This window comes from Chiloscyllium plagiosum, chromosome 18, assembly GCF_004010195.1.
Source record: "Chiloscyllium plagiosum isolate BGI_BamShark_2017 chromosome 18, ASM401019v2, whole genome shotgun sequence".
In the NCBI taxonomy this organism is placed as follows: domain Eukaryota; kingdom Metazoa; phylum Chordata; class Chondrichthyes; order Orectolobiformes; family Hemiscylliidae; genus Chiloscyllium; species Chiloscyllium plagiosum.
The window spans coordinates 60,074,353-60,096,860 of record NC_057727.1 but is presented as its reverse complement, the minus strand read 5'-3'; the positions used below and the strand labels follow the sequence as shown (position 1 = coordinate 60,096,860).

The following is a 22,508-nucleotide window of genomic DNA, read 5'->3' as shown; positions in this document are numbered from 1 at the left end:
GTCCCACACACAGTAACTCTCACTGGGTGTTCAGTCCCCGAAACATAGATTCTCACTGGGATACAGTCCCACACACACACTGACTCTCACTGTGGTAGAGACCCACACACACACTGACCCTCACTGGGGTACAGTCCCACAAACACTGGACTCTCACTGGGATACAGTCCCACACACACACTGACTCTCACTAGGGTACAGTCCCACACACACACTGACTCTCACTGGGAGCAGTCCCACATACACTGACTCTAACCAGGGTACAGTCCCACACACACTGACTCTTCCTGGGATACAGTCCCACACACAATGCCTCTCAGTGGTATACAGTCCCACACACACACTAATTCTCACTGGGATATAGTCCAACACACACACTGACTCTCACTGGGGTACAGTCACACACTCCCACTGGGATACAGTCTCACACACAGTGTCTCTCACTGGCGTTCTGTCCCACACACAAACACTGACTCTCACTGTGATACAGTACCACATACACCAACACTTACCGCGGTACAGTCCCACACACACACTGGCTCTCACTGGGGTACAGTCCCACAAACACTGACTCGCACTGGGGTTGCAGTCCCACACACACACTGACTCTCACTGGGATACAGTCCCACATACACCAACTTTCACCGGGGTACAGTCCCACACACACTGACTGTCACTGGGAAACAGTCCCACACACACTGACTATCAGTGGGATACAGTCCAACATAGTAACTCTCACTGGGTGTTCAGTCTCCGACTCATAGATTCTCACTTGGATACAGTCCCACACACACACTGACTCCCACTGGGGTACAGTCCCACACACACATTGACTCTCAGTGGGATACAGTCCCACATACACCAACTCTCACCAGGTACAGTCCCACACACACTGACTCTTACTAGGAAACAATCCCACACACACTGACTCTGAGTGGTATACAGTCCCACTCACACTGACTCTCACTGGGATACATCCCACACACACACTGACAATCACGGGGAACGGTCCACACACACACACTGACTCTCACTGGGATACAGTCTCTCACACACACTGACTCTCACTGGGATACAGTCCCACACACACACTGACTCTCACTGGGATACAGTCCCACACACACTGACTCTCACTGGGATACAGTCCCACATACACTGACTCTCACCGGGGTACAGTCCCACACACACTTACTCTCACTGGGATACAGTCCCACACACAGTGACTCTCAGTGGTATACAGTCCCACACACACACTGACTCTCACTGGGATACATCCCACATACAGCAACTCTCACTGGGATATAGTCCCACACACACACTGACTCTCACTGGGATACATCCCACATACAGCAACTCTCACCGGTGTACAGTCCCACACACACTAACTCTCACTGGGATATAGTCCCACACACACACTGACTCTCACTGAGGTACAGTCTCACACACACACTGACTCTCACTGGGATAATAGTACCCCCCACACACAGACTCTCACTGGGGTACAGTCTCACACACACTAACTCTCACTAGGGTACAGTCCCACAAACACTGACTCTCACTGGGTATACAGACTCCCACACATACTGACTCTCACTGGGATACAGTTCCACACAGACTAACTCTCACTGGGTAACAGTCCCACACACAATGACTCTCACCGGGGTGCAGTTCCACACACACTAACTCTCACCAGGATACAGTCCCACAAACACTGACTCTCACTGGGTGTACAGATCCCCCCCCCCTCCCCCCATACACTGATTGTCAGTGGGATACTGTTCCACACAGACTAACTCTCACTGGGGTGCAGTGTCACTCACGCTGGCTCTCACTGTGGGACAGTCCCACACAAACTGACTCTCACTGGGATACAGTCCCACATACACTAACTCACTGGGATACAGTCCCACACACACTGACTCTCACTGGGATACAGTCCCACACACACTGACTCTCACTGGGGTACAGTCCCACACACACTGACTCTCACTGTTGTGCGGGGTCACACAATCAGACATTCTCAAAATACACATTAATAGCATTTTGAGACTATTTATAGTGTGACCCACACAAAGCAGGAGTCCTCCTGCAGTGATGGTCGCCAAGATAATCCGACACACAGGCTCCTCGAAGATAATCCGACACACAGGCTCTTGCAGAAGCCCCCAGGATTGTTGTACTGGGGTTGGGTGAGGAGGGGTGTCAGGCCGGATCTGGGGGCTGGTTGGGATCTGGTCTCTCAGAGTGGCTCCTGTGTTGAGGGCTCTTGTGCAGAAGGGAATTATGATGCAGTTTCTTTATTCCGCCGGCTCCCTCCTCATTCTCCAGGGTCTCTGGAAGAATCAGGCAGCTCACATTTCAGTCACTCATCTCCACACAAAAGCCCTGCTCCCACAGGCAGATGGTGTAACAGCTGCTGCCGCTCTCGCAGCGGCTCTGACTGACAGACAGGTGGCTAGTAGGGGAACTGCGGACGGGCTGAATTCCCAGGACAGTCACTGCCCCCGTGGGGGCTGCCGGGTTCCGGGAGTGGGGGCGAGTCGCCAGCGGTGACCATCCTGGAGCGGAGCGGAGATTTGGGAATTCTCTGCCTCGGGAGTCAGTGCCGGGACTCAGCAGCGTCTGGAGCCGGGAACTCTCTCTGACTCTCCCTCCCTCTCTGTCTCTCTCACTCCCTCTCTCCTCCCCCTCTATACCTCTGTCTGTCTCACTCACTCGTTCTCTCTGGTGCGCTCTCTCACTCCCTCTCTGTCTCTCTCACTCCCTCTCTCTCTTTCTCTCATCCCTTCGCTCTGTTTCTCTGTGTTTGGGGCAACTCCGAGTTTCTGCTGACCCTCGAACCGGCTCCGTGCGGAGGTGAGCCCCACACGGGGAGTCCTGAGTCCCGGGACAACCTGGCCAAAGGCGGGACCAGAGAAAACCCCAATGTCCCAGAGAGAGAGCGGCCCGAGAGCAGCAACAAGATGCTGGGGACCAGGTAAGATCATCGCTCAATTACCGGATCCCGGAGATCGCCTCGTAATCCACTGCGCTCAGGGAATCTGACAACCTCGACCCACAGAGAGAGAGCCATCACAGATCACATTCAAAACTCACTGACCCTCGGACAGTGCAGCACTCCCTCAGCACTGACCTTCCGACAGTGCAGCACTCCCTCAGTATTGACCCTTGGACAGTGCAGCACTTCCTCAGTACTGACCCTCCGACAGTGCAGCACTCCCTCAGTACTGACCCTGGGACAGTGCAGCACTTCCTCAGCACTGGCATCGTCCAGTGGTCTCCAGCATTACAGATACCAGTCTTCAGTCAGACCCTCGGACAGTGCAGCACTCCCTCAGTACTGACCCTCGGACAGTGCAGTACTTCCTCAGCACTGGCATCGTCCAGTGGTCTCCAGCATTACAGATACCAGTCTTCAGTCAACTCCACATTCACGTGATATCAAGAAATGCTTGGAGGCACTGGATACTGCAAAGGCTATGGACCCTGAAAACATTGCCGCAATAATACTAAAGATTTGTTCTCCAAAACTTGCCACTCCCCTCACCAAACTGTTCCAGTACAGTTACAACACTAGCATCTATTCGACAATGTGAAAAATTGCCCAAGGATGAACTGTACATAAAAATGCAGGACAGAGCAGCACAGTAGCTCAGTAGTTAGCACTGCTGCCTCACAGCACCAGGGACCCGGATTCAATTTCAGCCTCAGGTAACTGTCTTTGTGGAGTTTGCACATTCTCCCCGTGTTTGTGTGGGTTTCCTCCAGGTGCTCCGGTTTCCTCTCACAGTCCAGATGAATTGGCCATACTAAATTGCCCATAGTGTTAGGTGCATTAGTCAGGGGTAAATATAGGGTAGGGGAATGGTCTGGGTGGGTTACTCTTCAGAATGTTGGTGTAGACTTGTTGGGCCAAATGGCCTGTTTCCATACTGTAGGGAATCTAATCTAAATCTAACCTGACCAATTACTGCCCCATCAGTTCACTCTCAATCATCAATAAGGTGATGAAAGTTGTCATCAACAGTGCTATCAAGCAGCACCTGCTCAGCAATAACATGCTCAGTGATGTCCAGTCTGAGTTTCACCAGGGTCAATACAGCCTCGGTTCAAACATGGACAAAAGAGCTGAATTCCAGGGGAGGTGAGAGTGACAGCCTTTGACTGCATTCAACTGAGTGTGGCATCAAGGAGCCCAGGCAAAACTGGAATCAATGGGTATTGGGGCCAAACTTTTCAGTGGTTGGAGTCATACCTAACACATAGGAAGATGGTTGTGGTTGTTAGAGGTCAGTTATCTCAGCTCCAGGACATCTCTGCAGGAGTTCTTCAGGTTAGTATCCTCAGCCCAACCATCTTTGGCTACTTCATCAGTGACCTTCCCTCCATGAGGTCAGAAGTGGGGATGGTCACTGATGATTGCATAATGTTCAGCACTATTTGCAACACTTCAGATACTGAAGCAGTCCATGTTCAAATGCAACAAGATCTGGACAATATCCGGGTTGGGCTGACAAGTGGCAAATAACATTTGCTCCACACAAATGCCATGTTACGACCATCGCCAACAAGAGACAATCTAACCACTACCCCATGACATTCAATAGTGTTACCATCACTGAATCCTCTAGTATCAACATCCTGGAAGTCATCATTGATCAGAAATTTAACTGTACTCACCACATAAGCACATTGGCTACAAGAGCAAGTTAGAGGCTAGGAATACTGCAGTGAGTAACTACCTTCCTATCTCCCAAAGCCTGTCCACCATCTACAAGGCACAAGTCAGTAGTGTGATGGAATACTCCCCATTTCCTCATTCCTGAAGAAGGGCTTGTGCCCGAAACGTCGATGCTCCTGCTCCTTGGATGCTGCCTGACCTGCTGCGCTTTTCCAGCAACACATTTTCAGCAATACTCCCCATTTGCCTGGATAATAATACTCCAATAATACTCAAGAAGCTCGACACCATCCAGGACAAAGCCGCCTGCTTGATTGGCACCACATCCACAAACATCTACTCCCTCCAACACCTCAGTAGCAGCAGCATGTACTATCTACAAGATGCAATGGAGAAATTCACCAAAGATTCTTAGACAGCACCTTCCAAACCCATGACCACTTCCATCTAGAAGGACAATTAGATTAGATTAGATTACATTACAGTGTGGAAACAGGCCCTTCGGCCCAACAAGTCCACACCGACCCGCCGAAGCACAACCCACCCATACCCCTACACTTACCCCTTACCTAACACTACAGGCAATTTAGCATGGCCAATTCACCTGACCTGCACATCTTTGGACTGTGGGAGGAAACCGGAGCACCCGGAGGAAACCCACGCAGACACGGGGAGAACGTGCAAACTCCACACAGTCAGTCCCCTGAGGCGGGAATTGAACCCGGGTCTCTGGCGCTGTGAGGCAACAGTGCTAACCACTGTGCCACCGTGCCGCCCACAATGGCAGCAGATATATGGGAACACTACCACCTGTGAGTTTCCCCACCAAGTCACTCACTGTCCTGACTTGGAAATATATCACCATTCCTTCACTGTTGCTGGGTCAAAATCATGCTGCCTGACCTGCTGCGCTTTTCCAGCAACACATTTTCAGCAATACTCCCCATTTGCCTGGATAATAATACTCCAATAATACACAAGAAGCTCACCCCCACCTTCTCAAGGGTAATAAATGCTGGACAGCCATCGACATCCACAAGCCACAAAAATGAATACATTTCCAAAAAACTCCTTCAGCACCAACCCTCCGACAGTGTAGCACACCCTCAGTACTCACCCTCCAACAGCACAGAACTCCCTCAGTACTGACCCTCCAACAGCACAGAACTCCCTCAGTACTGACCCTCTGGCAATGTGGCATTCTCTCAGTACTGACCCTCTGACAGTGCTGCACTCCCTCAGTACTGATCCTCTGACAGTGTGGCACTCCCTTGGTAATGACCCTCTAGCAGTATGGCACTCCCCCAGTACTGCCTCTCCTACAGTGCAGCACCCCTTCAGTATCTGTCCTCTACCTCAATTACATTGTCAATGTTACTTACCTTTCTTTCACAACATCATGATTTCAAAGATCACTCCAAAGAACATCTCTGAACCAACACTCTCAGTTATGTACCTGAAGAGTGCTGGTTTATCAGATAACCTGCCTTTCTGACTGTGTGTGAAACTGACTCCTGGTCAATTCTTACAAGAGTTCCTCAGGGTAGACATTTTCTAATTGACCTGTTCAGCGAAGTTATTACACTCCTCTGAAGCAGGTGGGACTTGAACCCAGTCTCCTTGCTCAGAGGTCAAGACACAACCAGTGTCCACATGAGCCCCCAAAATTCCTCAGGCTAGTGTCTTACACTCAGCCATCTTCAGGTGCTTCATCAATGACCTTTCCTCCATTATAAGGTCAGAAGGGATAAAGTTCACTAATGATTGCAATGTTCAGAATCATTCTTGACTCCTCAGATATTGAAGCAGTCCATGTCCAAATGCAATAAACTCTGGACAATATCCAGGCTTGGGCTGGTAAATGACAATGTATATGAAGAACCAACATATGTATCAGATAAAGGTGATCTATCTCCCCTTGACATACAATGGAAATATCATTGATCAATCCCTTCACTGCCATCATCCTGATTTATCTCTCAGCTCCGACCCACAAGCCTCATTCCTGATGAATGGCTTATGCCCAAAATGTTGATTCTCCTGCTCCTCAGATGCTGCCTGACCTGCTGTGCTTTTCCAGCACCACACTCTCGAATCTGACCTCCAGCCCTCACTTTCTCCTGCCATCACCCTGGGCATTTTGATGAGCAGGAACTGAACAGACATAGCAAAATAAACATTGTGGCTACAAGAACAGACCAGAGGCTAGGAAACTGTACAAACTCACCTCCTGACTCCCTGAAAAAGCCCACCCATCAACAGCTAGGCACAAGTCAGGAATGTGATGGGATACTGTCCACTTGCCCTGGATGGGGGCAGCTCCAACAACACTCGAGAAGAATGATATCATCCAGGACAAAGCAGCTGCTTGATTGGCACCACATCCACAAGCATCCACTCCCTCCCCTACCATCACTAATTAGCAGCAGTGTGTACCATCTACAAGATGCACTACAGAAATTCACCAAAGATCCTTATACAGCACTTTCTAAACCCATGACCACTTCCTTCTAGAAGGACCAAAGCAACAGGTACATGGGAACACCACTCCCTGTAAGTTCCCCTCCGAGTCACTCACCATCCTGACTTGGAAATATATTGCCATTCCTTTAATATCATTGCGTCAAAATCCTGGAATTCTCTCCCTAATGGCATTGTCCAGTTTCAATCCAGGGTCTGCAGTGTTTAAGAAAGTAGCTTATCACCATCTTCTCAAGGATAATTAGGGATTGGTAGTAAATGCTGGACCTGCAAATGCCCAAATCCCAAGAAAAAAAAGGAAAGATCCCAAAACAGTGCTTTGAAGATTGGGATATTCTCCCGATTGTCTGTGGTCAATATTAAATCCTCGATGATGGTTAGTAAATCTGAAATTGTGCTGCTAATTAGAGACATAGAGTCATAGAGATGTACAGTACCGAAACGGACCCTTCGGTCCAACCTGTCCGTGCCAACCTTTGGTAGCTCTGGTGCCAAGTCTTATCCTTGACTGAGAATAGTTTATTGGCAGACACATGTTCAAAGACACAGAGAGATTTCAAATCTATTTAAATCCAGACTGAAATTATTTTCAGACAAATTAATAAGTGGGTGTAACTGGATCTGACTGTTTTGAAAATTTCCTAACCGGATAGGGAGGGGCTTGAGTACTAAGCTGTGGAATCAGTGCAGTTTATTTCGAAACAATTGCTCCTGCCTCCAACCTTAACCCTTTAAATACAATTCTGACCCCTGACTATGTTACCTGTTCCTTTATCTGCCTGCCCCTAAGGATGGCCCTGTCATCCTGTGACCCCACCCCCCAATCCCAGGGGTCACTGCCTCCTCATTTTAATATGAAACTGCATTGGACTCAATGTCTTTTGGCTTTGTGGAGACCTATCCTGGGGGAGATAGGAATCAGGAAGCTGTCCCTGAGGAAATGTGGCAATGGAGCAGGGAAAACCAGGGTGAGGAGAGGTGACGGAGGGTATCCTTTGGAAATCAGGACAGAATGGTTCCACCATCAGAAAGTGACTACAGAGAGAAGGAGTGTGTGGGGACCGGGGACTGGAGAGTAGAGAGGCCGAAAAGATATACCAGACACAGACACAGACACAGAGAGTGGAACAGAGGTTTCGTGAGGGAGAGAGAGAGAGAGACTGGGAAAGAGTGAATGAGAGGGAGAGAGAGATGGGGGGAAGAAGCACTGAAAAAGAGAAAATCACTGGGACGGAGAGAGAAAGAAGCTGGGTGATAATTGGTAAAGAGTGGTACAAAGTCAGACAGGAGAGTGGGGAGGGGTTTGCACTGAGACATGAGCCACAGCAGCAGGTCAGCCTCAGAAGCTGATACCGAGGGCCAGGTAACAGGGAGACCGGGAGATGGAGAGTTTGGGATTTTAGACATCGGGTTTTTGAAATATTGGATAACTCCCAGCAAGGGGTAGCACGAATGTCGAGTGAGACATTCTTCCCCGAAAAGAAGCAGCTAAGAGCTTGTTCGTGATTAAGATTCAAAAACAATTCGAACAAACTCAGTCCATGAAGTGAAAAACTCGGACTCCTCCAGCATCTGCAGTCCTCACTTTCACCTAGTTCTGTTTGTGCTGGGTCACAGGAAATTCCTCTTCTCTTTTAAACTAAGAAATTACACCTTCCCCATCAAACACTCCCAGGACAGGGACAGCATGGGGTTAGATACAGAGTAAACTTTCCTCTACACTGTCCCCCATCAAACACTCCCAGGGCAGGGACAGCATGGGGTTGGATACAGAGTAAAGTTCCCTCTACACTGTCCCCCATCATACATTCCCAGGACAGGGACAGAATGGGGTTCGATACAGAGTAAAGTTCCCTCTACACTGTCCCGCATCAAACACTCCCAGGACAGGGACAGCACGGGGTTAGATACAGAGTAAAGTTCCCTCTACACTGTCCCCCATCAAACACTCCCAGGACAGGGACAGAATGGGGTTAGATACAGGGAAGCTTGCTCTATACTGTACCACATTGAGAGTCAGTGTGTGTGTGGCCCCTCCCTCAGTGAGAGTGAGCGTAACCTGTTCTCCTGTGTAAACAAGCCCGATACTTATTAACCAATCTGCCGATTCCAGATATTAATGTGCTCTATAAAAGCGAGATACTTTGGACGTTCAAAATCTGAACGAAGTACAGAAGTTGCTAGAAAAGCTCAGCAGGTCTAGCAGCTTTTGCAGAGGGAAATCAGAATTAACGTTTCAGCTCCAATGACTCTTCCTCTAGGTTCTGAGGAAGGGCCACAGCACCCGAAACATTAACTCTGATTTCTCTCCACAGATGCTGCCAGACCTGCTGAGCATTTCCAGGAATCTCTGTTTTTGAATCTGGTAAATATGTTTCTGAACATCTTCAATTAATTTACATCCTTCCCTAAAAAAGGCCAAAACTGCACTCAGGATTTCACTAATCCTCTCACCAGTGTACATTATAACTGAAGCACAGCATCTTTAGTTTTATTCTGGTCTCCAAACATTAACCCTGTTTCTGTTTCCACAGATGCTGCCAGACCTGCTGAGTTTCTCCAGCATTTTTATGTTTGTTTCATATTTCCAGCCTCTGCAGTATTTTGCTTTCATTCCTCCTTAATTCAAGTCTTTCTTAGTTAGTTGCCATAGCTGTCAATCTCCATTTAAGTAATATTCTGCTCTTTTATTCTTCCTGTCAAAGTAAACAAATTTATGTTTTACTATATTATACTTATTTATATCTATCTGCAACTGCTTTATGTCTTTATTATAACATTCTTTCCTAACTATCTTGGCATCATCATGAATGTTAGTGACCATGCCTTTGTTCTCTTCATCTAAGTCATTGATCTAAGTTACAAAAAGCTGAGGTGTAGGAACTGACCCCTGTGGAATTCCACAAACTGCGTCTAGATAATCTGACAAAGACCCATTTATCTTTGTTTTCTGCCAGTGATGCAGAATGATGCCAACAGCACAGGTTCAATTCCCATACTGGCTGGGGCCATGACCTTAATCCTTTCTAACCTCTGCCCTCACCTGAGGCATGGCAACCCTCAGGTTAAACCACCACCAGTTGCCTCTCTCTCTCAATCTCTGTAATGAGAGAGCAGCCCTCTGGTACACTGGGACCACAGTGACTTTACTACCTATACTAATATGGCATTAATCATTAGCTTTGCACAGCATCATTTTATGTGACACCAAGTCAAACACCCTCAGAAAGCCCTAGAACAGTACTTGTAAGTCTCCTCTTTATCCGTTATGCATGCTATTCCTTCAAAGAATTCCAAAATTGTTTAAACATTACCTTTATGCAAAATCATGCTGACTCCTCCCAATTATCTTGAGTGTTTCTAAATGCCCAGCTTATAACTTTCTTAATGATTGATTCTAACACCCTTTCCAAAACAGATACCCCACTAACCAGCCTAAAGTTTCCTGTTTACAAATCCTGAGCATAAAAAGGATTGGCAGATTACAACCAGATCTTCTACATTTTCCTTGCATTGGTCTCTTCATATCCTTGGATTCATCTCCACTCATCCTAGTGAATTCCAAACTTAAGCACAGCCAGTCTTTCCAATAACGGTTTATCGATTTTGACATGATGCAGCTTCTCAATTCCTTCTCTTTCATAATGACTTTGATAACCCCTTCTTCCTCGGCGAAGACTGATACAAAGTATTCATTCAATACCCCAGCCATGCTAACAAATTACTAGCAAACTACTCTCCATGTTATCCATCTCTCTGTAAGTTCCCTGCCAATTTGCTTCTCTTGATCTTTCCCATTAGTTAGCTTAATGGTACATCAATTGTATCTGAGCTTGAATGAAGTAGATTCTGTCTTTGACGTGTGTGTGACATCCTCTCTCTCTCTCTCTCTCGTACTCAACACCTTAATCAATACTGCCACTTCACATTCTCTCTTATTGTAGCTACAGCACTAGAAGCTACCTGACAATTGCCCAAATATGTCCTGTCCTCAAAAAGCCAGTACAGATCCAACTCAGAGTCAAGAGAGTGGTGTTGGAAAAGCACATCTGAGGAACAGGAGAATCAACCTTTTGGGTATAAGCCCTTCATCAGGAATGAGGCTTGTGGACTGGGGGGCTGAGAGGTAAATGGGAGGAGAGTAGATCTGGGGGAAGGTAGCTCAGAATGCAATAGGTAGATGAAGGTGGGGGAGAAGTGATAGGTCGGAGAGGAGGGTGGAGTGGATAGATGGGAAAGATCAAGAGGGCAGTGCTGAGTTGGAGGCCTGGGACTGAGATAAGTTGGGGGGAGGGAAATGAAGAAACTGGTGAAATTACACATTAATCCTATCTGGTTGCAGAGTCCCAAGGCAGAAGATGAGGCATTCTTCCTCCAGATGTTGGATGGTTAGGGTTTGGCAATGGAGGAGGTCAGGACCTGTACGTCCTTGGTGGATTGGGAGGGGGAGTTGAAGTGCTCAGCTCCAGGATGATGGGGTTGATTGGTGTGGGCATCCCAGAGATGTTCTTTTAAATGATCTGCAAGTTGGCATCCTGTCACCCCAATGCAGAGAAGACCACATTAGGTGCAACAGATTCAATTCAGCCAATTATCCACTCAATCTACTCTGTATCATCAGCAAAGAAATGGAAGGAGTTATTGAACATGCTATCAAGTGCCAGGTAATGATTATCTCAACCGAGAGACAATTTAACCATCATCTCTTGACGTACAATGACATTGCCATCACTGAATCCCCCAATTTCAACATCCTGGGGATTACTATTGACCATGAACTGAATTAGAACAAAGGAGAAAGAACAAAGAAAATGTACAGCCCAGGAACGGGCCATTCAGCCCTCCAAACCTGAGCCCATCCAAATCCACTGTCTAAACCTATTGCCCAATTCCTAAGCATCTGTATCCCTCTGCTCCCCACCTACTCATGCATCTGTCCAGAAGCATCTTAAATGAATCTACCGTGCCTGCCTCTACTACCTCTGCTGGTAACATGTTCCAGCCACCTACCACCCTCTGTGTAAAGTACTTCCCACATGTATCCCCCATAAACTTTTCACCTCTCACCTTGAACATGTGACCTCTCATTATTGAATCCCTCACCCCAGGAAAACTCTTATCTCTATCCACCCTGTCTATACCCTTCATGATTTTGTAGACCTCAATCAGGTCCCCTCTCAACCTCCTTTTTTCTAATGAAAACAATTCTAACCTATTCAACCTCTCTTCATAGCTAGCACCTTCCATACCAGGCAATATCCTTGGGTCATCATGTAAACACAGCGGCCACAAGAGCAGGTCAGGAATACTGCAGGGTGAGTAACTCACCCCCTGACTCCCCAAAGCCTATCCACTATCTACAAAGCTTGACTCAGGAGTGTGATGGAATATTCCTCATTTGCCTGGATGGATGAAGCTCCAATGACACTCAAGAAGCTTGACGCCTTTTAGGACAAAGCAGCCGCTTGTTTGGTACCATAACTACAAGCTTACACTCCCTCCACCATCAATACTCATCAGCAGCAGTTTGTACTATCTAAAAATGCACTGCAGTAACTCACCAAGGCTTAGATAGAAACCTAGAAAATAGGCCATTCATCCCTTCAAGCCTGCTCTGCCTTTCAATTAATTGGCTGATTATCCAACTCAGTACCCTGTTCCCATTTTCTCCCCATTCCCTTTGGTCCCTTTTGTCCTCTATCTAAAACCTTCTTGAAAACATTCAATGTTTTGTCCTCAACTGCTTTCTATGACAAAGAATTCCATAGGCTCATCACTCTCTGGATGAATAAATTTCTCTCGTGTCTGACAGCACTTTCCAAACCCACAATCACTTCCATCTCGAAGAAATGGCAGCAGATACATGGAACACCATCACCTGCAAATTCCTGTCCAAGCCACTCACCAACCTCACTTGGAAATATATTGTCATCCCTCCCACCGCCTTCTCAAGGGATGAACAATTAATTGTGTCCCAGCTCCAGCAAACCCACATCCCATAAATGAACAAAGGATCATTTTCCTGAGCTTCAAAACTTTCCTTATGTCCAGAAATATCTAACACCCAGTCCTGCTTTTCTTTGAGCCACGTTTCTGTTATAGATTTACCATGTAGCAATCTGTACTCGAAGCTCACCGACTTTATTTACCACACTTTGTGCATTCACATAAATGCTTTCTAAATCTAAATTAGACTTTATTACATTTTCTTTGTCCTAGCTCCCCTCAGACATTGCTATTTCTTACTCTTGCCCTAACTATATGCTGATGTAGTGAGCTTAGGGAGTTAATCTATATGGGGCCCATCCTGTCACCAAAGGGTATGAGGAGAGGGTTGTGGGAGGAGATCCTCCAGTGATCGTATTGAAAGGTGGAGCAAGTTGAAGGGCTGAAATGTTGTACACAGAATTGTTACTATGCAGCTGATAGGCCATTTAGCCCATCATTCTGCTGCACCGTCTCTGAAAGAGCACCCTGACTTTGTGCCATTCTCCTGCTCTTTCCTTGTAACCCTCCACATTGTTCCTTCCAGTCTGAGTTCTCCTATTTTTTTCATTGTTTGAAAAGTTTGTACTTCATAATAGCCTCTCCGTTGGACTCCTGATTGAGATTTTTAAAAACTCCTTCCTAAGCCAAAGATACTGAGGACAAGGCCACACTCTTGTCCCTGGGCTGGTGTCATCCATCTAACCATGAACTGTTCTGGGCTCTGACAGCCTCGTGCTTGGACATTGCCATTTTAAACAGTCTTTGCAAAGATTAAAACTGGATTTGAAGCTGCCAGGGAAATATCTGGGCATGTGAGAACAAAGAGCTTTTATCCGATCATTTACCAACTTTCCTAACTTTAATTTCTAAATATCAGAGTCGTGTGTTGTGGAGAACCAAAGTTGGTCTTGTTTCCGGTATTGGACTGTAATCCATTAATCCTGAGAGTGTGCCATACACAGAAACTCCATCTCACAATCACTCTCTGTGAGTGGATTTCACCGCTGCTGGCTTAGAGACACGAGGCTGTCCCTTCATTCAGAGACCTCAAGCAAGAACTAAATAATTGTTTCATTTCGATAGGTTTCCATTTGGACTGTCAAGAGGCTCTTTTCATATTTCTAGGTGGGTGAATAGTTGGCTGGGTAAGGTGGTGGTGGTCAGTGGGTGGCTGGATAATGGGCGTGTGGGTGGGTGCGTAGTTGGGTGTTTAAGAGCTGGGGAGTAGCTAGGGGGTGCTCAGTGAATGGTTGGTGGGTGGCTGGGGATAGTCAATGGATGGTCAATGGGTGGTCAGTGAGTAGTAAGTGGATGGCCAATGGGTATAGCTCTTGTTCAATACCCCTGGAGGCAATGGAAACACAAGCGAATATCTAAATACTGCTTAAATTTTACAATGGGTTCTTTTCAGGCAGTGAGTTCCAGACTCCTGCCATTCTCCGACTGAAACATATTTCTCTTCAACCTCCCACTGACCACTCACTGACTACCCACTGTCTACTCATTGACCACCCACTGTCCACCCACTCCCTGACCACCCACTGTCTTACTCACTGACCACCCACTGTCCACCCACTGACCATCCACTGACTACTCATTGACCACCTACTGTCTACCCACTGACCACCCATGGACCACTCCCTGACCACCCGCTATCTTACTCACTGACCACCCACTGACCACCCACTGACCACCCACTGACTACCCACTGACCACCCTCTGTCTACCCACTGACCACCCACAGACCACTCCCTGACCACCCACTGTCTATCCACTGACCATCCATGGACCATAGAGATTTAAGGAAGAAGTAGAAGGCAAAGAGGAGGTTGAAGAGAAATATGTTTCAGTCGGAGAATGGCAGGAGTCTGGAACTCACTGCCTGAAAAGAACCCATTGTAAAATTTAAGCAGTATTTAGATATTCGCTTGTGTTTCCATTGCCTCCAGGGGTATTGAACAAGAGCTAGAAAATGGGAATAGTATGGTCAGAGTTTTGTTGACTTCTCCACACATGATAGGCTGAATGGCCTCCTTCTGTCCTGTCACTATCTATGAGCTCATCAGTTCTATCATCACTCCATTTCCAGTCTGTTCTGCCTCTGCTACATCTCCACTCCATCTCCAATCTGTGTCTGCTCAGTCTTTAGAGTCATGGGGTCATATAGTTATAGAGCAAGGAAACAGACCCTTTAGTCCAACTGATCCATGGCAACCAGATATCCTAGCTGAAACTTTATTGCTGGAACAGCACAGCAGGTCAGACAGCATCTAGGGAAAAGGAGATTCGACGTTTCGGGCACATGCCCTTCCCGTCGAATCTCCTTTTCCCTAGATGCTGTCTGACCTGCTGTGCTGTTCCAGCAATAAAGTTTCAGCTTTGATCTCCAGCGTCTGCAGACCTCACTTTTTCCAACCAGATATCCTAAACTAATCTAGTATTCACCAGTATTTGTCCCATATCCCTCCAAACCCTTCTAATGCATGTATCTATCCAGGTGCCTTTTAAATGTTGTAATTGTTCCAGCCTCTACCACTTCCTCTGGCAGCTCATTCTATACATGCACCACTCTCTGCGCGAAATATTTATTCTCCACTCTGACTCCATTGCAAACTCCAACTCCATTCTGTTTTCATTGTGTTCAATTTATCTCAATTCTGTCACCATTGCATCTTGGTTTTGTCTGCATCCCATCACCAATCTGCCTGTGCTCTGTCTGTAAGCTGTCTCCAATCTGACTCCACTCTATCTCTGATCTGTCACTGTTGGATTTTTGATTTGTCTTTGACCTGTCTCTGGTCCACCTGTTTTATCTCCACTTAAACTCCATCACTGCTCCATTGCTACTCTGCTCTGCTCTTTCTGCATTGTTTCTTCAATCAGACTACCCAACCCTCTTTGTCTCTGTTTCATCCCTACTCTGTCTCCACTCGACCACTGCTCCATCTCTGCTCTGTCACTGAGCTGTCTTCACTCCATCTCCATTCTGTCCTTGCTCCATCTCTGCTCTGACCCCATCACTGTTCCATTTCTGCGCCTGTAGAGCATTTGGGAAACTTATTCGAGAAAAATAAGACAAGACAAATGGTCAGCTTGAAGAATTTTTCAAAGGTTTGGGAACTCGAGGCCTATTGGTTGATGTCGCTAGAGAAATGCTTGGCTTGGAGCTGATTGGTCAATGTTTCTCTCTAACACTCAATCCTTTCAATGTTTAAATTTTTAATTTTCATTATAATGATGAAATCTCTTAAGACCTTGTGCAGTGAAAATGCTGCTGTTCAGAGCTCCACAATATGTAACCATGGTAACTGAAAGATTTGTGAATCACAGTTTATTACTTCATTACTTGTCACCAGTTGCTTGTTGCCGAGATACAAACTAACAACTTTGATGGTTGTCACAGGTTGGACAAGTGACCGATGGACATTAGCTGGTATGAAGCAGGTTATCATTGTCGCCAGGGCAGCTCGTCTTCGAGTGCAGCCAGTATCCTTACCTTCAGCACAGCACTGTGCTTGCTCCTGATCCTGCGCGGAGCTCAGGGTCAGCCCATCAAACAAACCATGCCCCCTATTATGGAGAACAAGCCCTTTCTGGTCATTTGGAACATTCCGACAGAAAAATGCAGGACTCACCGTGGTGTTGATCTCCACCTGAATGACTTTAATATAGTGACCAATGAGAATGAAGTTTTCATGGGCGGGAATATCACAATATTTTATACCTATCAGTTGGGCAAATATCCTTACTATGAAAACAAAAACGTGGTGAATGGGGGCTGTCCCCAGAACACTAGCCTAAATGAACACACGAGAAAGATGCAGGCTGACATTGATAAGTATTTGCCCTCCAAATACTACAAGGGTCTGGCAGTCATTGACTGGGAGGAGTGGAGACCCCAGTGGGTACGTAACTGGGGCACTAAAGCCATCTATCGTGAGAAGTCGGAGGAGCTGGTTCGAGCCAGGCACCCTGACTGGTCTCCTGCTCGAGTTCTGAAACAGGCGCAATCGGAGTTTGACACAGCAGCAAACAAGTTCATGACTCAAACTCTGAGGGTGGGTCAGTCAATGAGGCCCCAGGCATTGTGGGGTTACTACCTCTTCCCGGACTGTTACAATTACCATTACAATGACAACTTCTCCAGTTACAATGGGCGCTGCCCTAATATTGAGTTTGAACGCAATAATCAGCTGCAGTGGCTCTGGTCCAAAAGCAATGCTTTATATCCCTCTATCTACATGGAGGAAATCTTAAAATCTTCGGAACAAGGAAGGCAGTTTGTGAGAGCACGGGTGCAAGAGGCCATGCGTGTGTCATTGACAGTGGACTCAGCGTATGCACCACCTGTGTTTGTATACTCTCGATCACACTATGCTTACACCTTCAACCCAATGACACAGGTAGGTGGATGCTGGAAAATAAAACAAATGTTGATATAGACTTGATGGTACAAAGGGCTGTATGATTCTATGAAAATGGTTCAATTTCTCAGTTAATAATTAACAGAGTTGAAGAAATATGAGGCTCTATGACAGTGATAGGCTGGAAAGTGTTAAACTTCAAAGGGACTTGATGTGCCAATGAAATTTAACGTGCAGCTAAGCAAGTGAATAAAGCGAATGGTATGTGACCTTTATTAGAGAAGAGTTTGAGGATCAGCGTAAAGCTATCTGACTGCGGTTATATACAGCCTCAATGAGACCATACCTTTTGTACAGCTTTGATCTCTCTACCTAAGGAAAGATAAGCTTTCCATAGAAGGAGTGCAGTGAAGTTTCACCAGACTGATCCCTGGAATGCAGGACTATCGTATGAAGAGAGATTGAGGAGGCTCCCTGTATTCTCTGGAGTTTAGAAGATTGAGAGGTGATTTTATTGAAAAATACAAATTCTCATAAGGTGTGACTGGGCAAATGCAGGAAGAATGTTTCCTCTTGCTGGGGAGGTAGGGGATTCAGAGTAAGGGAAGCCCTTTGGAGCCAAGAAGAGGAGGAATTTCTTCACTCAGAGGGTGTGGAGGCTTTGGGATCTCTGCCCCAAGAGGGCAGTAAGGGTGTATTCATTCAGTATCTTCCAGACGAAGATTGATAGATTCTTTCAGTCTAAGGTGAAGAGGAAGATCTTAGGTTACAAGAGGGTATTAAATGATTGGGCAGATGGACAGATCAATGGCTGATAGAGTTAAAAAAAAACAACAAGCAACGATACTGGATGTGGGTTTGGAAGGAGCTGCGGTGATGGAAATTTACTCATGGGCCTTGACTTCCTTGGATACACACACTGGTTCCTTCTCTTCATAAACATGTGTTCTTAAAATGTAATTGTTGTTCTTGAATTAGCATCTAATTGTAAGTATTTATAGTTCCCTTAACTTTTCCCTGACCCACTGTCATGTTTCCCTTCTGTCTGTACAGTCACTAGATATTGTCCAGGTGAAAAATAGTTCCTTGTTTTGTTTCATAAGTCTTGACATCAATCTCCTAAATATTCATGGTGCCAAAGGAGATTCCAAATGGTAGATGATTAAAATAATACTGCCTGAATAGTTAAGGGGGTGTCTGACAAAATCTCCTGGGCATAATTTAATAAAGAATTTGGAGTCTTAGAACATAGAACATTATAGCGCAGTACAGGCCCTTAGAACATAGAACATTATAGCGCAGTATAGCGCAACAGCACTCCATGTTGCACCAACCTGTGGAACCAATCTGAAGCCCATCTAACCTACACTATTCCATTCTCATCCATATCGTATGAGGAAAGGCTGAGGCACTTGGGGTTGTTTTCATTGGAGAAAAGAAGGTTTAGGAGCGCAACATCGAGGGCCGAAGGGCCTGTACTGCGCTGTATTCTTCTATGTTCTATGTTCTATGTTCTATATGTTTATCCAATGACCACTTAAATGTCCTTAAAGTTGGTGAGCCTACTACTGTTGCAGACAGGGCATTCCATGCCCCTACTACTCTGAGTAACGAAACTACTTCTGACATCTGTCCTATATCTATCACCCTTCAGTTTAAAGCCATGTCCCCTCATGCTAGCCATCACTATCCGAGGAAAAAGGCTCTCACTGTCTATGCTATCTCACCCTCTGATTATCTTATATGTCTCAATTAAGTGACCTCTCAACCTTCTTCTCTCTAACGAACACAGCCTCAAGTCCCTCAGCCTTTCCTCATAAGACCTTCCCTTCATATCAGGCAACATCTTAGTAAATCTCCTCTGAACCGTTTCCAAAGCTTCCACATCCTTTATATAACATGGTGACCAGAACTGTACACAATACTCCAAATGTGGCCACACCAGAGTTTTGTACAGCTGCATGGTTCTGAAACTCAATCCCTCTACCAATAAAAGCTAACATACTGTATGCCTTCTTAACAACCCTGTCAACTAGGTGGAAACCTTCAGGGATCTATGTACATGGACACTGAGATCTCTCACTCTCATTCATATCCAGAATTATCTTTGCTATCCTTTCCTCTACATCCCTGGAACTGTTAGGAGGCCTATAGAAAACTCCCAACAGGACGATCTCTCCTTTCCTGTTTCTAACTTCAGCCCACACTACCTCAGTAGATGAGTCCTCAAACATCCTTTCTGCCACCGTAATACTGTCCTTGACTAACAATGCCACACCTCCCCCTTTTTTATCATCTTCGCTGTTCTTACTGAAACATCTAAATCCCGGAACCTACAACAACCATTCCTGTCCCTGCTCAATCCATGTCTCTAAAATGGCCACAACATCGATGTCCCATGTACCAACATTTATATTCACATTCACACACTTCAACCACTGTAAATGCTAGCCATTATCATTACAGCTACTCTGCATTAAGTTTAAATTCTGTTTCAAACTCTTGTACCTTTAATTTCCATTAACTCTCTTTAATCTTAATCAGGGAGATGGATTTTGTTATTTATTCTATTTGCTTGGACTTTCTCTTCGGTATGGTTTCAAATTATCTGGACACTTTCTGATGGTATTGACTTTCCTGTTTCTGTGGTGATAAAGGTGTTGCTGCTTTGTAGAATTCATGTAAAGTCCCCATCTCCCACATTGATAGCACTCAGTTCCTCCTTGCTGGGAACTCACTGCACTTGTGGCTCTGCTTTGACCCCATCATGAACAACCTTATCTGGTCAATCTCATCTATTCTTATCCTTTTGCTATTTTAGTCAGCTTTTGAGAAGATGATGACACCATCCTGGGGTCTGTACATCCAGACCTCTGAGAAGGAGTTCTAGTGTTTCCTCAAAGAATTGTCTAAGCTTGGGCCTTAATCTCCATTCATCATGGATTTCCTGTTCAATGCTAAGTCCATTGATGGAAATATGGCAATTTTTAATTCCTTTTCCCAAATGCAGTGTGATCTCACATTAATTCATCCTTCTAATCTTCACACCTACAATGTCTTGTTAATAGATCTGTTTAAAACATCTCAATTAATTCTCCCAATGCTGAGATCATTGATGACATATTACCTCATCTATGATTAAATTTATTTTGGGTTTAAAGTAAATGTTGGATGCTTTGATTAAAGTCTCACATTTTATAATATTTTGTTCCACACTTTGCCTGATAAGAACAGCAGCTATTAGACCGACATTATATGAAAACATGTCGCTCTTTTGCCTGCAAGTTTGCTGCTGTTGTAAATTGCTGAGATTTGTTCCACTTCCAGAATTCCCTTTGTTGGGGACCCTCAGTTCTCTGAATGGCTGTGGTAATGGCAAACTCATTCCTGGAGCTACCATCTTGTTTTGCTGCTCCACTCGACTGATCTGGGGTGTATTTCCATTTATGTTCCTTCCTTTATTCAAAATCTTCTGCTTTCGAGTTTTTGCTTCCCAGATACTTCCTGACGCATGGCTTTGGCATTAAAGTCTTTTGAGGTTCTTTTGTGCCACTTTGCTGCTGCACTGACTTCATGTTTCCGGACAGTAATTTCCCTACCTGCCACCATTCTCTTTTCCAGACCAATTATTGGCACTACTGTTCCCGAACCACCACGGAAATCTGAAAGATGCATCAAGGTGATCCAGTTCCCTGACTGTTCAGGACTAATGCAATTCACACCAGGTTTCATCATTTTACACAAAATAATTATATTTATTATAACATACCACTTTAACAAATGGCAATGAAACAAAGAATTTTAATCTACTACTATACAGATTAAACTATACCCCTTTAAAACCACAATGACACACACTCAACCACAAATATGATCGACAAAAGAAAGACAGTTTGGCACATATTATGGGTGGAAAAAAATAGACAACATTCTGAAGATCAAGTCAGGGGGTGATTATGGGTTAAAGAGTCTCTCTCAGTTTTATTGATTTCGAAGACCATGTCACACAGCTCTCTAGACAGTTTGATAGTTTGAATGGTGGACATAGGTCTTATTACAATTCTTTCTTTTAAGCTTTCTTGGATTTTCTATCTTTTAGCCCACAGGGGCTGGGGGAAGGGGAAAGGGATAGAATGGAGGGGAGACAGTGTGTGAGAGATATACTGGGTGGGGGGAATGGATATGGTAATTTCACAGGTTCTGGATATTTCCACTGTCCTGCATTTCCAACTTTGTAACATACCATAGCCAAACCAATACATTGGTTAAGATGTTCCTTAACTTAAAGGCTCTTGGTGCCACTCTGTCTCAAAGTATTCCCCTCATTGCTTCAAAAAGCTTTTCTGTGGCAGTAAACTGTGTTCCCCAACATAGTGCCAGGGCCAAGGATGTCATGGAGAGGCTGCAGGGCACCCTGCTGTGTGAGGGGGATCATCTTGGAGTCATGGTCCACATTGGTAGATAAGAAGAGAGATGAGGTCCCACATGTAGAAGTCAGGGAGGTAGGAAGGAAATTTAAAAGCAAGATATCAAGAGCAATAATCTGAGGATCACTGATAGCACTTTAAGAACAAGGGCATTGATCAATTGAGCACATGGCTGGAGAGCTGGAGAGTGGGCATTGGGTACAGGTCTGGTGCAGGTGGGACCTAAAAAAGATGAACAGGTGACAGGCTAACAGGACTGAGACTGATGTGCTCCCAGATACTAATGATGTTGGGGTTGATTTAAATAAGTTTGTTAAGTGGATGGAAACCTAATGGGGTAACCCAAATTGGACAGGAGTTAAGATGGCAACAGTAAATAGAAAAGTTGTGAAGGAGCCTAGGAAGCAGGAAAAATAAATCTGAGCATCAAATAACATCTCGAATGCAAAATAACGTCAAAAAACAAAGTCAAGGGCACCTTATTTTAGTGTGTTCAGCATTCACATCAAGCTCAACAATCTCAAGGCACAAACAGAGAGAAGTTGCCAAATACTCAATATGAATATG

General features: G+C 45.5%; 1 protein-coding gene across 3 annotated transcripts in view; it reads left to right on the top strand.

The window, feature by feature from the left end:
* Nucleotides 1-2,810: 2,810 nt before the first annotated feature.
* Nucleotides 2,811-22,508, top strand: part of LOC122559116 (hyaluronidase-4-like) — a 34,937-nt gene continuing 15,239 nt past the window's right edge. Inside the window, exons 1-3 of one of the 3 annotated variants that reach the window (XM_043708430.1) lie at nt 2,811-2,977; nt 14,234-14,275; nt 16,554-17,553. In XM_043708430.1, coding sequence (XP_043564365.1) covers nt 16,570-17,553 — 984 coding nt within the window. In that variant the 5' untranslated portion in view covers nt 2,811-2,977; nt 14,234-14,275; nt 16,554-16,569. Of the gene's footprint in view, nt 2,978-11,656; nt 11,827-14,233; nt 14,276-16,553; nt 17,554-22,508 lie in introns of those variants that run through there. The other 2 variants (XM_043708433.1, XM_043708432.1) reach the window with 2 other exon arrangements.